At 31.6% G+C, this 17,107-nt stretch overlaps 1 protein-coding gene and 1 pseudogene across 3 annotated transcripts; one reads left to right on the top strand and one right to left on the bottom strand.

Annotated features, from left to right (window-relative positions):
• Positions 1-5,675: 5,675 nt before the first annotated feature.
• LOC110666959 (alpha-1,4 glucan phosphorylase L-2 isozyme, chloroplastic/amyloplastic-like) lies at positions 5,676-11,167 on the bottom strand (annotated as a pseudogene).
• A 1,122-nt stretch (positions 11,168-12,289) lies between these two features.
• Positions 12,290-14,727, top strand: LOC131174150 (putative SNAP25 homologous protein SNAP30). 3 transcript variants are annotated; one of them, XM_058137250.1, is made up of 6 exons: positions 12,290-12,421; positions 13,026-13,523; positions 13,737-13,830; positions 13,922-14,052; positions 14,141-14,238; positions 14,396-14,727. In XM_058137250.1, exons 2-6 carry the CDS (start codon positions 13,071-13,073, stop codon positions 14,502-14,504), a joined length of 885 nt encoding a protein of 294 aa, XP_057993233.1. In that variant the 5' UTR covers positions 12,290-12,421; positions 13,026-13,070; the 3' UTR covers positions 14,505-14,727. The 3 variants fall into 3 exon arrangements, with proteins under 3 accessions (XP_057993233.1, XP_057993240.1, XP_057993241.1); XM_058137257.1 differs by having other exon boundaries at positions 14,402-14,727; XM_058137258.1 differs by having other exon boundaries at positions 14,446-14,727.
• Positions 14,728-17,107: the final 2,380 nt, after the last annotated feature.

Consider the following 17,107-nt stretch of genomic DNA (forward strand, 5'->3'; position numbering starts at 1 on the left):
AATCGTTTTTAAATATACTAGTTAGAGTGTTAAAAAATGATTAAAAATTAAATTTGACCCAGTCCCGATTTAATCGCTTAAAAATACTTTAAAATAATAAAAATAGTTTTTCCCGGCAAACTGCTTTTCTCAACATAAATTTAAAATGATGTTTTTATTGAAAAAGCAGTTTTAGTTTACACAAAACTTCCCAATGTCAAGCGAAGGATTTTTAATTTCTTTGAAGTTACCGAGGTTTTATGGGAGGATCTTTGTTGTAAGCTCTTTCATTCTAAAAATTCTTACGTGCACACAGGTGTATACATCCATTTAATTAAAAATTTTACATGCTGTGTTTTTTTTTTTCTTGGCCAACTTAATTAATTTTCTTTTTGGACCCTTAGTTCTTTTTTTCTTATTTCCACAATATTTAAAATATCAGCGCTACCATCCTATGTATATTATTATTTAAAAAAAAAACTCCACGTTCCCTCTTGAAATATCTCAAACAGCATACATTTCCATAATTAACAATTAAAATTTATTACCGTTATAAAAATAAAAAGAGCACTTATTATCATGTTAATCTAATTCTAGAATCACAAGATATTTACATCTTCTTTTTAATTTTTTTAAAAATATATATACCTTTTGGAGTGGGAATAATGAAACAATGGAGAGAGGGCTAAGATGACATGTAAAATTTAATAAGAAGAGGTCAAAGTCAGGTCGTTGCGGTTTCCGAGTCTCCAGCGTACAAGAATGGAACCTCTAATCTCATAATTATATTTGATTTAATTTCTCAAACAATATATTATAAAAGCTCTCCAGTCCTCATCTTATCTCATTAATCATTTAATAACATTGAAAACAACCTCACCACAATATGCATATTCTTCATCTTCTTTACTCTTCCTTACTTTTCCACTAGCTAGGTTACTTAAACAATTTAATTTGCTTGAATATTTCATGGAAAATTTTTTTAAAAAAATCATGATCATATGAGTTGGTTAGATTACTTAATTAATTAATTATTAAGATCTTGATCCTCTCATGCAAATATTTGTTGAATGTCGTTTATTTCCATTTTTTTAAATATATATAATACAAATTTAATTAATTAATATATTGGCATGTTGACTGTTGATTTGTTGAAAAAGGAAACAGCCAAACGAATTTATTCTTAAAATTCTGAGGTAGGTTTCTTCCATATCTGGTTTTCTGGATTGTGAATCTATTGTGATCCGTTGCCTTCTGCTAATTATATATATATATATTATCATGCACTGTACTACAAATCTGTAACTTTGTCTTCACCAAAGAAGATATTAAGGGGAAAAAAAAATCTTATAACACTTCAAATAATTTAATGTAAATGACCTTATAAAAAAATTTAATGTGAATAAGGAAGGTGTGAGTTTGATCATATGTCACTGACATCTTTAATACTATTGATGTGAACTTGAGAGAACCATACCCTCAAAAGCTAATAGTTGAAGTTGGAGAAAGTCTATACATGGACCATATTGAAATCGCATATTTTTAATATGAGACACAAGTTACCTTGCACTACAACAAATTAAAAATAGTTACAAGATTACTGACCAAATATGTCTATATTTCATTGGTAATTAGAATTACCGACAAATTATCAATGAAAATTTTTCATTTACAAATTTTAGCGTAGGTAATTTTTATAGAAGAAAAAAATGTTGTCGCTAAATTTACGGACAAATTATTTCATAGGTAAATTAAAATTTTTTTGTTGGTAATTTTGTGAGAGATTGTACATTTATAATTACTAACTATTTACCGAGAATATTTTTCGTTTGAAATTATCGACGATAACTTTTCATTGGCAATTTTTATTCTATATTTTTAATTTAATTTTTTACTTTTTAATTTAATGTTTAATTTAAATTAACTTTTAAATTTAATTTAATTTTAATTTTATTTTTGAATTAAACATTAATTATTTGAATTTAAATGTAAAATTATTTTTAATTTTTTAAGATTTAAATGATTTTAAAAAAAATTATTAGTGGGGCCCAAAATAAGTCCCATGTAGTGGCTATGCCACAATTACCTTATGTTGGAGAATGACTTTCTTTTTATAGAGAAATTCACTCCTCTTCTATCTATTCACAAACAATGTAGGAATTTCACACTTTCTGTGATTTATTGACGAATTACTGACAGAATCGAGTTTGTTGATAATTACTAACGAAAGATTTCCGTAAGTAAAATTTTTTAAGCTTTTTAAAATTTTTTGTTTCTATTTTCTTCTTAGTATTACTGACTAAATATGTTTCATTGATAATTACAGATAAAATTTTTTATAGGTATTTATTTCAAAATTTTATTTTTTATTTTCTTTTTAATATTACCTACAAAAAATGAGCTTGTTAGTAATTACAGATAAAAATTCGTAGGTATTTATTTTAAAATTTTATTTTTTATTTTCTTTTTAATATTACTTGTAAAAAACGAGTTCGTTGGTAATTGCTGATAAAAATTTTTATAGGTAAAATTTTTTAAACTTTTTAAAATTTTTTATTTCTATTTTGTTCTTAGTATCACTGACTAAATATGCTTTGTTGGTAATTACTGATAAAAAATTTTGGAAGGTATTTATTTTAAAGTTTTATTTTTTATTTTCTTCTTAATAATATCTAAAAAAAAATGAGTTTACTAGTAATTATCAATAAAAAATTTTCGTAAGTAAAATCTTTTAAACTTTTTAAAAATTTTCATTTACGCTTTTAAAATTTTTTTTTTATTTTCTTCTTAGTATTACTGACTAAATATATATTGTTGGTAATTACCGATGAAAATTTTATTTATTTTAAAATTTTATTTTTTATTTTCTTCTTAATATTATGTATAAAAAATGAGTTCATTGGTAATTGTCAACGAAAAATTTTCGTAAGTAAAATTTTTTAAGTTTTTGAATTTTTTTAATTTTCTTTTTAATATTACCGACTAAATACGATTTAATCGGTAATTATCAATGAATCTTTTCGTTACTATCTTTTTTATTTGGTTGCTAATTTTACCGACTAATAGTCACTTTTAGCTACGAAATTGCGTCATCGGTAAAGGGTTAATTGGTAATCGATTGATAATATCATCAGTATAAATTGGTTTAAATTTTATTTCTCTTTTTCTTCTGTAAAGCGTTAGTAAATCATCCGTAAATTACCAACGAAACTCTATGATCAGAAATTTTTATAGTCATTTTAAAAATTTATTGTAATATTGCAATAGAATCGTAACATTGATACAAATATAAGAGAATTACAGCTTAAAAGCTAACTGTTGAGATTGAAAAGTTTAAGTTCATATATACCTCATATTAAAATTTCATACCTTTAATGTGAGACATAAGTTAGATCATAAAATTTCATCATATTCCACAATCCTGATGTCAATGTAGATTCACTTTTGCCAATTTAATCTAATCCCAAGCAAACACTATTATTCCAACATCATATAATATCATAAGGTGAGTTTAAAAGTGGGTATTGATTTTATAATAACAAATTTTTTTCAATGCTTAATAATTAAAAATAAAGTGAATTGTTAATATAAACATCTCACCGACATGAACTATCAAAGAGTTAATAGAATGAATTATTAAGAAGTAGAAAATGGGCCATGGGGATATTATGGCACAAGCACAAGCAATGAATCATGGTGATATAATAGTTCATAAAAATTAATTTCTCCTGTTAGTGAAATATATCATCATCATTATTATTATTATTATTACATTAATCTAGCTAGTGGTGGAAGGTAAGGGCATGATTCTTGGGTTGGGCAACCATGCTGTGTTCCATCTAAGAAGCAGTAGAAATGATAGTGACATTATGCATTAATAATTAATAATAATCAAATTTGGATTTATTTATTTTATATAGAGAATCTCATCAACTAGACAACTGCTCACACTAATAAAGGTGAACCTAATAATGCTTAATTGCTTGATTTGAAAATGACTGTGAATTGTTCCTTTTATGTATGTAAAATATAATAATTATCTTTGGATTATAAAGTAATTAGAAAACAAACCTACCCAATATCAAAGGCCAATGAGAAGGACTACACCAAAGCATCAAAAGTTCTTATGGCCTTTTAGCCTAAGGGACAACTTCCTATTGGCATATGCAACTTCCACTTGTTGAAAAATTGTTTGAGACATTCTACAAAAGATCAGCCAAAGATGAACTAATTCATGGCTCATTGCCTGTCTGTCTGCCTTTTATTAGCTTACCCTACTTCCAAATTTGACCTTAGAAGATCTTCAATCGACAAAAATACAAAATAGTTCCTTGGATCAATGGGAAGCATGTGAATAAGAAAATACTGAAATTGTTGTTTTGGAAGTTTAAATTTTAATTAAAAAATAATAATAATCCTAAGAGTAGCTGCTTATTAGCTATGGCTAGAGAGATCATCACATGCAAGCATTAGTAAGTGGGTAAGGTTTAATTAAGTTTAAAGTATTGTGATTTGGGAGGGTCTCCAAAGCCTAAAATTAAGTGAGAGTAATTCAAATACAATCATTTTGTCATACTTTATGATTGATTTAACTTTCTGCATGCTTGCCTTGCCTTGCCTGGAGTGGGAATAGATAATGGACCAATATTGGAGTCTTACCTAACTTGAAGAGAGAGAGAAGAAAGCAAAGGTTGAGTCCATATTTAATATCAAACAAGCAAATAATTAAAGTAGGTTTTTTTATTTTTTATTTTTTAATATCTTGAATGAAAAGCGGGATTTGTTGCAGTAGTACTGCTTAAAATTAGACCTTTTTGGTGTCGGGACTCTAATAAGGCTGTAGGTGAGTTATATATTCATGTCAATGTGACATTTGAGAGGAAGACCTTGAAAGCAACTCTTGAAAAAGACTTATATTCCAACGTGTATCTCAAGTATTCTTATTGGAATGTGTCATCTGGCTACTTCCAATTCTGCTCAAATGGCAAACACTAATTTTTTTTTTTTTTAATTGTAAAGGAGATCCCCCATTAACTTCAATGGTGGAGGTATTCCATACCCAAACCCTAGTCTAGAATTCATTATTATTATTATTATTATCTTTTTTGAAAAGTAATCTTCTCTATTAAATCCTGCTTATAATCTATATCTAGTGGGTAACCCTCTAACCAATCAATTCACTTAAGTCTCCATCATAAGTCACAATTCTTTTGCTGTGTGTGACATCAAACAATAATAATTGATGCAAAATCAATTCTTAATTAATATTGGTTGCTAAGTTTGCTAACTATGCTTGTATCGAGGAAAATGGGGTTTGATTGGTACCCTTTTGCAGCTGGACACTTAAACTAATTAAAGTGATTCATATTATCTAAATTTGATATACTAATTAAAATGTTTAGGCTACTGTAGAACTTGCTGATAGATTTTTTTTTTAAATTTTATTTATTTTTTTCCTTAGGTAAAATTTTAATATATTCACTCTCATAATATTTAGTATAAATAATTTAGTGCGTATTTGACTTTCAGACAGGAAAGGCAAAACTACTTTTAAAAAAAAAATATCGAGCTGTTGAAAAAAAAATTTTAAAATTTTTTTTATTATTTTAATATTTTAATAATTAAAATTTATTAAATTTAATTTTAATTTATTTTTTAATATTCTACTACTAATATAATTTTAAAAAGTATTTTCCTCATCCACAATTTTAACATAATGCGAAAACATATCATTATTCACTTGGCTCTGCTTGGGTACTCTTATTGTCTTTTAGTGTCACACTTGTCAATGTTACAAATTCATTATTTTCCTTAGTTTAAAACTCACCCTGAATCTTTTGTTTCAGGGTAACACAACAGGATCAATCCTCCATATATCTCTTGCATATTCATGAACCGTTCGGTCACTGCTGAACTTGTATGACCCAGCTGTATTCAAGATCGACATTTCTGTCCATCTCTGTCAAATAAAACCATTATGCTATGTCATTATCAGGAAAACACTGGAAGACCACTGGATATAGTTAAAAAGTGATCTAACAATAGCTTCAGCCTGCTTGTTATGGAAACGTAAATAAAACTACTCACCTTCTGGTCACGATAGGCCTCATCAACTTTCTCTTGGCATTCCAAGTAACTGGGGAAGTCTTTGCCTACAAGGAAATAATCGGCCCTGCCATAGCCTTCATTGCCTTCCAAAGATCCCATGAGTTCTTCATAGTCATAGGGGCAAAAAACACCACATCTAACAAATGCCTTCACTTCTTCAAATCGCGGGTCAGGCACAAACTGCACATAACAATAAGAGATCACTTGTACATTCAATAATGAAAATTATTGTTGTCTAGGTACAATAAATTCATACATTTTTTTTTCTATTTATAGTTAAATATGAGAGAATTACATAAAATGGTAAATTTTGATAATGGTATCAAAGATCGTAAGAAAGGGGAGAGGGAAAAATTAAGTTTGCAGCTTTGGAGTGTCAGCTTGATTACCTTACCCTCTGCTCTTTCCTTCCTTAGCCCAGCAATTTCATCAGCTCGAGCACCAAAGAGGAAGAAGTTATCTTCTCCAACCTTTTGCCTTATTTCAACATTTGCACCATCTAAGTTTCCAATAAGGACACAGCCATTCATGGCAAACTTCATATGACTGGTTCCACTGGCCTCCATTCCAGCAGTACTAAGCAAATTTTAAACAAGAAATATATATCTTCATCTTCTGATTTATATACAAACTGAGAAAACCAAGTAGTGCTGCTGTTTATCCAATACCTAATATGCTGGGAAAGGTCACTCCCTGGAATTAGTACTTCTGCAACACTCACATTGTAATCAGGAACAAACACAACCTAAAGCAAGAGATCAATTTCCATGTCATCTAATATATGTGTGTGTGTGTGTGTGCATAGAAAACATATATTAATATAGTTATACCTTCAAAAGATCACCTATTTCTTGACCATGGTTAACAGTAGCCCCCACATCTGTGATAAATTTCACAATTCTCTTGGCTTGCACTTATGTAGCAAATGCTTTGCCACCAAATATACACACCCGAGGAACATAACGTGCTTGTCTTTCCTCAGGACTCATTTCTTTCGTCTTCTTATAGCGATAAACGATTCCCAGGAGGTTCAACAGCTGCCTCTTGTCTTCATGGATGCGCTTTACCTGAAAATTAGATTGGCTATTTTTCTCAGATCGTTTGCATTTGAAAAGAATATCAAGAAACCTGAAAATGATATGCTATTCACTCATTTTCTGGTTTACTTCTAGATCCCCAAGATCATCTAAGACAGAATGGCTCTGTCGATCTCATAATTTCTCAGAAGTTAACCTGAATGTAGTGTGCACAAAAAGACCTAAACCAATTCCCTAATCAGTTGCAAAAGAAACAGATTAAAGAGATTGGCAAGATTTATTAACCTGTGCATCAAACATTGCATCTGGATTGACAGTGTACCCAGTTTTTTCTTTAAGAAAGGTTGCAACCTTCATCTTGTTTCTTCTTTTTGCTTCCCTCCATTAAGATTGTATATTCTAAATATCTTAAAGCTGTTGAAAACCCATATTTTGTCATTTAGAAATCCTCTCCCGGGAATCTCAGTTGAGTACAAGCCATGGAAATATATCTAACCTATGAAGTAACAATTCATCAACAATTTACTTTTCTAAGTTTGTTCAGATTCTCAGCGCTTAGAACCCAATCTTCAGTTCCAGTCCACTTGGTTATGATTTTACTGAGATCAGGATTGCAAAAGCGAATCCATCTTCTTGGTGTTACCCCATTTGTTTTATTTTGAAATTTCTCAGGCCACAACCGCCAAAAAGCTATGGATGTTGAAATTCCTTGAAACAAAATTTCATTACCATGAAAGCACTAAACTATGCCACATACTGCCTTTAAAAAGAACTGCAATGAAATATTATCAGAAGATGAAAAGATGAGAACAAGAGTGGAACTATATCAGTTACCTTATCGAATTCATTAAATATTTCATTTCATTACCATGAAAACACTAAACTATGCCAAGCTGCTTTAAAAAGAACTGAAATGAAATATTATCAGAAGATGGAAAGATAAGAACAAGAATGGAACTATATTAGTTACCTTATAGAATTCATTAAATACTTCATTTTTCACTATTTCACTGTGAATCTCAGCAACCCCATTCACTGCATAACCTCCAACAATGCATAGATGAGCCATTCGGACAATCTTCGGCAATGCTGGATCTGCCTCAAATTTTACATCATTTTCCTCCTCTTCTTCCTCTTCTTTGGTCGGTTCTTCTTCTTTAGTAGATTCAGTTTCTTCATCTGGACCTTCAACTTCATCAACATCCTCAGTGGCATCAACAGAAGAACTGTCTCCTGATTTAACTAGCAGTTGTACAACCGTGTCAGGCAACTAAACATTATCATGATTCCTCATTTCCTTCAGCTTTTGATGCAACAAGTCAAGATCCTCTGTACCATACTCCTCAATTATGGTATGAATCAGCTGGTTAAGACATGCAAGAAATGATATTGATTAGCAATTGGAGTATAAATAGTTAAAAAATGAGATCATGTAAACAAGTTTCAGGATAGGCACTACAGATTCAGTTTTTTATTTGAGTCTGAAAATATCACCCAGTGGTCTCCAACCTTACCTCCTTATCAATCATCTTTATGATCTCTACATGTCGAGGAAGCAATTCCTGGAGTAGGTCTAAACTCCATTTCTCCAGAGCCTCAGGTAGAACTGTGTGGTTTGTATAAGCAACAGTTCTAGCATAAAATTACAGAAGCATACATTTTAAGGAATATCAATTCCTGCAACTAAAAACTTACTCAAAATCTGTAGGTAACAGTAACAAACATTGGTCAATATTTATACACTGAAATACCTTCTAGTAATATTCCAAGCTTCCTTCCAAGTGTTGAACTACTTCAACAAGTGTAAGCGTAAGATATTCAGCATCTGATGTTCATACAGCAGTATCGACAACCCCTTCTCGGGCTCCATAGCAAGTGGTAAATCAATCATTTATCCTTTAAATTACTAGAAAAAATTAATTAAGGTTTTTATTAGGACAAATAAATTTTAGAGTTTGATTTTCTCTAAAAAAGAGGGAATTCAAAATATAATTCTCATTTTTTGTTTAGTTGTTTATAATGTTTAAATTCTATTAGAATTTTTTCTTTTTCTTTTTAATTTTTTTATTATTATTTTAATTTTCTATTATTATTCTTCACGTCCAGGATTGTATATCCTGAATCATTAGATAAAAATCCAAAGATGAAGAGAGAAACAAAGAATATCACTACTGTATAAACAAAGAGTTTGAGAGTAAGCATTATAAAATCTCCAAGATCTCACATCCATCAATATTCTGATCAGCTCTGGGACGCAAAGAGTTGGGTGAGTATCATTCATCAGAACTGCAACCTTATCAGGAAAAATTTCCCATTTCACTGATTCTCCTGATCTTCTTTCGAAGTGAGCAATTATATCTTTGAGAGATGCAGAGCATAGCGTATATTGTTGCTTCAACCGAAGAGTCTTACACTCTATTGATTCATCCCCAGGGCATAATATATAGCAAATCTAATTACAATAAAAACATCAGAGAAAACACCCTTTGACAGAAATGTCGACTGAAAAGGAAGAGAAATTCGTGGAAACTAAATGATTTAATTATTGCGAATTCCCAAACCTTCTCTGCATTCTTTGTAGCTGCATATGCTTTAGCATGATCCCCAGCATTAAAAGCACGTAAATCAAATTCTTCTGGAGCAACTTTAGTGGACCATAACCGGAGGTTTATTGTGGTCTTAGTTTTATATCATGGAATTGGCACATCATAGGCGACAGCTGTTATGTTTTCCTCCAATCCATTGTTTACTTCCATCTGGCTTCAAAATGACTTTGCCATAGAATTTCACAAGATAGGAAATATCATTTCCTACAATTTCCCAGGGATTACCCATCTGCCAGGAAATGCTTAATCAATCAACCTGATAAGGGCACTTGAAGATTCATTACAAGCTGGCAAAGCTTCTATTGAAGTAATACAATGTAAGGAGGATTAATTCAACAGGAATGAAACACAATTATGTTGTACCTCAAGCCAACTTTCTGCAACTTCCTCCTGACCATCTTTTTTAATAAGTTGTTTGAACAAACCGCATTTGTACCTAAGTCCATATCCCCATGCAGGGTAATTTAGCGTTGCTAGGGAATCAAGAAAGCAGGAAGCAAGCCGCCCTAGGCCTCCATTACCAAGTGCAGCATCAGGCTCTTGCCAATTTTTATCTGACAGATTTTAAACTAGTACAAAATAACGTCTACAAATTCAATGGAATGTGATCAGCGATAGTAATTGAATAAGAGAATAATAAAACAATCTGACCTGTATAGCTACATCTTCTAAATTGTGACCCAGCTTTCTCAAATCCTCCGCATAAGCCCCTGTGAGTTCCAAGTTACCAATCGCATACAGAAGGGCTCTACCCTGTAAAATTATCAAAGAACATTAAAGTAAAACAAGAATTTATTTTCTGTGATTGGTTGTATGCACCAAAAATCCATAATTAACCTGTAGAAACTCCATAGACAGATAATTAGCCTGCTTTACATTCATCTTCTCATAGTACTCAAATGTAGCATTCCAATTTATGATAAGCAAATCGCGAACACTCTCTGCAGTAGCCATATATGCCTTGGGGAGCTCAAAGTGTTCTGGAGAGAAAGATGGTGTGAATTCTGCATGGTACTTGATGCTTGACGCTATAGCCCCTGAATCTGGAGCAAATGTATCCAAGGAATCTGCAAGCAGAATAACCCTGCTGTGTTTAGTGAATAAGAAGTCTAAAATGGTAATTAGGAACAGGAACACATTCAACATTGGAGCTTCGCATCAATGAAGAAAAATGCAAGCAAATAGAACCTCCTTGAGTGACAGGGTCTTGCACTTCCTGCCTTTGATCGCTGGCAATGTTCTTGATAGATAAATTTCTTCTTCTTGAATGATTCAAGTATGAAGAAAAGCTTGTAATGGCTGGCTCTGTAGTTGAAATATGTAAATCTTGAAGGGAATTTGGACTTTGCTTGAGCTGCAGGGAATGGTAAAGTGGCCATTGTTTCTTGTATCTGTGAGTTGGAAGTACGGGGAGATATGATGAGGAGAAGAAACTTAAAAATGATTGAAGGAAAGAGTGTTTCTCTAGTCTTCTTATCTTGTTTCCTGCTGCACAGCTTTGTTCATGTTGAAAACGAGCGGAATATCGATTTGTCTTTTTCCTACCTCCATCTGCCTATTCCCAACTATGATCACATATTCCCAAATATGATTCCAGATTTACATTCAACTATTTTTAATAAATAATGACTCGGAAATGATAGTTATTAAATTGGAATATAACTAATCAGTTGTATCAATTTATGGTTGAATCAGATAAGAAAGTGGCATGATAAATTCAATAGTTGAATTAGGAAATCAATATAATTCGACAGATTCAATTAGTCAATAAAAGCAATTTTTTTAATGTTGACAAGAAGAGTTAAACTCAAATTCTTATAAAAAAATTTTAAAATTAAAATTAATTGAATTAATTTGATAATTATATATTTTTTTATTTATGTATATTATTTTATAATAATGTAAAAAATTTTATAAATTAATTTATTTTTTTAATATATACTTAATATTTTATAATTATTAAAAAGATAATTATATATTTATCTACATTGATAACATTTTACTTTTCTTAAAAAATACATCAGTTCATAAAAAATTATTGACCCAATTCTATAACTTTGGTAAAAATTATATTATTTAATAATTTTATATAAAATTTAAAAATACTATTAAAACTTATATAAATATAACTTAATAAATATTAAAATATAATTTTAAATAATTAAAATTTAATGAATTTTATTTAATTATTTACACGAACGGGCATTATTTTTAATCAATTTTATATATTTAATTAATTTTTTAATAATTCATTAATTGAATTACAATCTTTACCGGGTCAATTTCAGGGACAAATTAATACGCTAACTCCAGCACTACTTTGAGCGTTTAAAATTAATTTTTAAATAATTATTCACAGAAAATAAATAAATTAAAAAAATGGTTTACTGATAGGGAATATTCGTCTTTATGAAAATTGCCCATGAAAATTTTGGGCCATTGGTACTTGGGCTCTCTCCCAAGACAGAAGAACAACTCCAACGGTCTAAAACTTTCAGCCAATTAAAAGGGGCTCTCTTCTTTCCGCGGCTCCTACCATCCGTTTGTTTTGTTTTTAAACCTCTGTCTCTAATCTGTTTCCTCTCCCATTTCTACTCTTACACAAACCTCTATTACTTCCTCTTCTCTTTTGCGTACCAAACTTCCAACTTTTCTATTTCGAGATTCCCAACACTTCTAAAGGAACCTCAGGTTTGTTGATTTCTTTCACTTTCTCATGTGAACTTGCTATCAATTGTCTTGTGCATTATTATTTCTGCTTATGCAATGAATCCGGGTGATATTTTCCCTTCTTTTCTTTCTTTTTAATCTTCTTTAGCCTTTGATCCATCGATATTGACTGAATTTGGACCCTTGAAACAACAATTTCTATTCTTTTATTGGAAATTTTGTATTGGATTGCATTTAAATTTTTGTCAAGACCATAGATAATCATAAAGAGTATAAATGGGAATTTCAGTGAGTATTTCTTCCATTTATTTTGTTGGTATGGGGTTCGTTCTAGATCTGTAAGATGCTTTTATTTCAAATGTGATCTATTGTTAATTGCTTAAGGCTTTCGTGTCTTTAAAAGAGTCTGATTCTTTCTTTTTTCGATGCTATTGTTTTCTGTTCATGTAGATAAAATTTATAGCCTCCATTAATTGTTGGTTTGTTTGAATTTTCTCTAATACTGCTGAAATTTTTAACATCATGGAAGCCATTATTTGTTCACTAATTAACACCTTTATAGGAACCATAATCACAGTTTCTCAAGAATCCTATCATTTCTCCTCCTTGTTTTTTGGTTTTTCAGCCTCACGTATACATTTGATGTGTACAATCTTTCCTTAAAGACAAAATGTTTGGATTTATGAAATCACCTGCAAATAAAGCAACTAAAGAAGATCTTCCACCCCTCTCTACAGCTAATCCTTTTGATTCAGATGATGATGAATCCAATGCCAAACAAGCAGGTCAGCGTGCAAAACGAGCTGCTTCTGAACCTGTTTTCAATAATCCAAATATCCCTTCTGATGATTATGGGAGAAAGGGAGCTTACCCTTCAGGTGCAGACAGATACAAGAATGACTTCCGTGACTCAGGAGGACTAGAGAACCAAAGTGTTCAAGAGCTGGAGAATTATGCCAAGTACAAGGCCGAGGAGACAACAGAGAGTGTTAATAATTGCCTTAGAATTGCAGAAGACATCAGACAAGATGCTACAAGAACTCTTGATATGTTGCATGCTCAGGGTGAGCAAATGACGAGGACCCACCAGATGGCTGTGGATATTGATAAGGATCTGAGTAAGGTAATATCAATGTATAATTGTGAATTCATTTTATATTTTCCTGTTCATCAGGAAAGTTTTAGTATTGATAAATGTCTTGGAAAAGGATGGTGAAACAATAATATAAGGCTCCACAGGCATTCTGTTTTTGTTGTTTCCTTTCCTGGATTTCTTTCAACGCCCCTTTACTAGTTATAGGGATTATTCCTAATGACCTACTACTGCTAATGTTAGGGTGAAAAGCTGTTAAATAATCTTGGGGGCATCTTCTCGAAGCCTTGGAGACCTAAGAAGACTAGGCAAATAACAGGGCCTTTGATCACTGCAGGTTTTTACTATTGGATAGTTTAACTTTTTAAGAAATTTACTTTCCTTGACCATATAATCATGCTTTTCTTTGCTGTACTTTTTGGCCACAGATAATCCATCCAAAACAAGTGAGAACCACAAAGAACAAAGAGAAAAGCTGGGTTTAGGAGGTAAACCTAGAGGACATTCAGCTCCTGCAACTCCTCCTTCTGAACCAACAAATGCCATGCAGAAAGTTGAGGTTTGTGCCTCTTACTTGTGATCAGGAATGCATAATTTTATTGAGTTGTATTATTGAATTTATATATTTGTGGCTTTACCAATGCCAGCTGGAGAAGGCAAAGCAAGATGATGCACTTTCAGATTTGAGTAATATCCTGGGTGATTTGAAGGGCATGGCTTTTGAAATGGGAAGTGAAATTGACAGGTAAGCTGTGATGTTTTCATTGAGTTTAGCAATGATACAATTTTCGCATTATTTTTGTAAATTATTATATTTTAAGCTTCTAAACAGAAGTATTAAAAGTGATTCTTTGATTGCATTATATTTTCCAAATACCTATGGAAACAATCCTGTGCTTAAGTGGCAGGGGACCTTTAAGTGCTGTGATCATCGTAAACATAGTAAATGCAGGCAAAATAAAGCCCTTGATCATCTTAGTGATGATGTTGATGAGCTCAACTCTCGAGTGAAAGGAGCCAATCAGCGTGCCCGCAAGTTACTTGGGAACTGACACTGAGCAGCCACCAGACTACCAAACTTAATTTCTGCTTATTGTTTATTGGTTGTAATGTCCTTTTAAACCCCTCCTGCTGTTGAATTCATTTGTTCATGCCTGGAAACCATTAATTGGTATTCATGCATGCTACTGAATATTTTTTTTTCTTGCAAGATATTATCATGCATCTTCTTCTACTTTTCTGTTTAGTTTCTTCTATTGACAGTATGATTTCTGTATGGTGACCGTCACTGTACCAGCTTAAGAATTACTCGATGTCCAATTACAATGAAAATCCTTTAAAATGATTTCAATTTGATGGCTTTAGACAATGTAAAAGGAACCGAGATTTCCAGTAGACTTTCTACTGGCTGGTTTCGCATAGCCAGGAGATTTGGAAGATAATGCTGCAACCAGGTGACAATGGATGGACTGTGCTTACCAGAACGCAGAAACAATAGGAATATGCAATCCCATTGCCCAGATGCAAAATAATTTCTCCAACTGACGTATGCTCGAATACAACTTGATATAAACCTTTTTAATTAATAAATCATAATTACTTTGAATCAAAGTTTAACATTTAAATCTTTCTTATATGCTGTGTCTCAGAAATTTCACTTACCTTAGTTCTTTGTTCCCTCAAGAGTTTGGCAACTTTGGTTGGAATATGCAATCCCCTTGCCCAGATGCAAAATAATTTCTCCAACTGACGTATGCCCGAATACAACTTGATATAAACCTTTTTAATTAATAAATCATAATTACTTTGAATCAAAGTTTAACATTTAAATTTTTCTTATATGCTGCGTCTCAGAAATTTCACTTACCTTAGTTCTTTGTTCCCTCAAGAGTTTGGCAACTTTGGTTGGAATATGCAATCCCTTGCCCAGATGCAAAATAATTTCTCCAACTGACGTATGCTCGAATACAACTTGATATAAACCTTTTAATTAATAAATCATAATTACTTTGAATCAAAGTTTAACATTTAAATCTTTCTTATATGCTGTGTCTCAGAAATTTCACTTACCTTAGTTCTTTGTTCCCTCAAGAGTTTGGCAACTTTGGTTGGAATATGCAATCCCCTTGCCCAGATGCAAAATAATTTCTCCAACTGACGTATGCTCGAATACAACTTGATATAAACCTTTTTAATTAATAAATCATAATTACTTTGAATCAAAGTTTAACATTTAAATCTTTCTTATATGCTGTGTCTCAGAAATTTCACTTACCTTAGTTCTTTGTTCCCTCAAGAGTTTGGCGATTTTGGTTGGAGATCATACTCGTTCTGGCAACTGTCTCAATTTTGGATTTCAACCTCTTGAGAGAACATAGAACTTAGAACTAAGGCAAGTGAAATTTCTCAGACACAGCAAGGCAAGACGATCTCATACAAGAAAGATCTCAATATTCTGAATGTATCTGCTTACATTCATAGGAGGGATTCTGCTAAGAAGGAGCTTAATTATATATAATTGTTTACAGCATAATTATTAAGCAACAAATAAAATTTCTCTTTTTTTCTACAAGTAATGCAAAGCTTTTTACAGACGGATATGACACGAGTATAATGAGACATAATACTTTCAGCTTCCTAGCTCGACCCAGACAGCAGGAGATCTTCATGTATAATACCAAAACGTTGATACACGTCACAAACAGGTATGAAGATACGCGGAAGCATACTCTGTTTCATGCTTAATTATTTAAGAGAATGTTTCATGCTCCTCACTCTTCACGGGAATCCAGCTGCCTTTTGAGGCAATTTTCTTCCTAGCATGTGATAAACCAAAGAATATAGCCCATAAAAGCCCCAAGCACCAGGACACTCGCAACTTTGACATGCTTTGAGAATGTAAAGTCCACCACCACCGCCACAGCCCTGGCTCCAGTAACTATGCTAACGCCATTACTACCACTGTGAAATTAGCCTAATGCCTAAATCTCCACCATATCATGCACCTCTCCATCATGGTTCCCGACATAAGAAAGTGTCAGCATCTTCTTTGTGGCAACCAATCTAGTGTACCTCCGGCGGTTCAAGGACCGTTCAGGTTGCGGAAAGGCACATCCAGATGGTTAGGTTTGGGTTCCCAGATGGGCTGCCTGTCTTGTCCTGCCAGCCCAATCACAACATGGACAGGATATCCTTTTCAAGTAATTCCACATGTGAAGTTATTCACGGGAAAAAAGCCTCTCGTTCAGGATGGAGTTAGAAAATTTTCATTGGGTTAAAAGTGTACATTTAATTAACTGAATCAAATATCCGGTTTATAATTTAATTTTTAAATGTAAAAAAACTAATTTGATTTTAAAAAATGTTTGATTTAATTTTTAAATACAGTAAATAGCAGATAAATTAACTTATTTAATAAACCTTTTAAAACTGCTGCTTATAACTTACAATTTATATTAATTCTATTTTTAAAATTATTTTTCAAAAAGTTAATTTGGTTTTATTTTTTATTTAAAATATATTATCCTTTAAAATTTACTAATTTCAAAGTTTTGTTTTTTAAATTAATTTTTATATAAAAATTATTTAAAATTATAAAAGTAATAAAAAAATAC

The sequence above is a fragment of the Hevea brasiliensis genome, chromosome 2 (assembly GCF_030052815.1).
Source record: "Hevea brasiliensis isolate MT/VB/25A 57/8 chromosome 2, ASM3005281v1, whole genome shotgun sequence".
Taxonomy (NCBI): domain Eukaryota; kingdom Viridiplantae; phylum Streptophyta; class Magnoliopsida; order Malpighiales; family Euphorbiaceae; genus Hevea; species Hevea brasiliensis.

What these genes read in the sequence shown, in the direction of transcription:
- LOC131174150 (XM_058137250.1), top strand. Translation starts at nt 13,071, where the DNA reads ATGTTTGGATTTATGAAATCACCTGCAAATAAAGCAACTAAAGAAGAT. An exon ending in AGGGCCTTTGATCACTGCAG is followed by an intron (nt 13,831 to 13,921) that starts GTTTTTACTATT and finishes TTTTGGCCACAG; the next exon opens with ATAATCCATCCAAAACAAGT. An exon ending in ATGGGAAGTGAAATTGACAG is followed by an intron (nt 14,239 to 14,395) that starts GTAAGCTGTGAT and finishes CCTGTGCTTAAG; the next exon opens with TGGCAGGGGACCTTTAAGTG.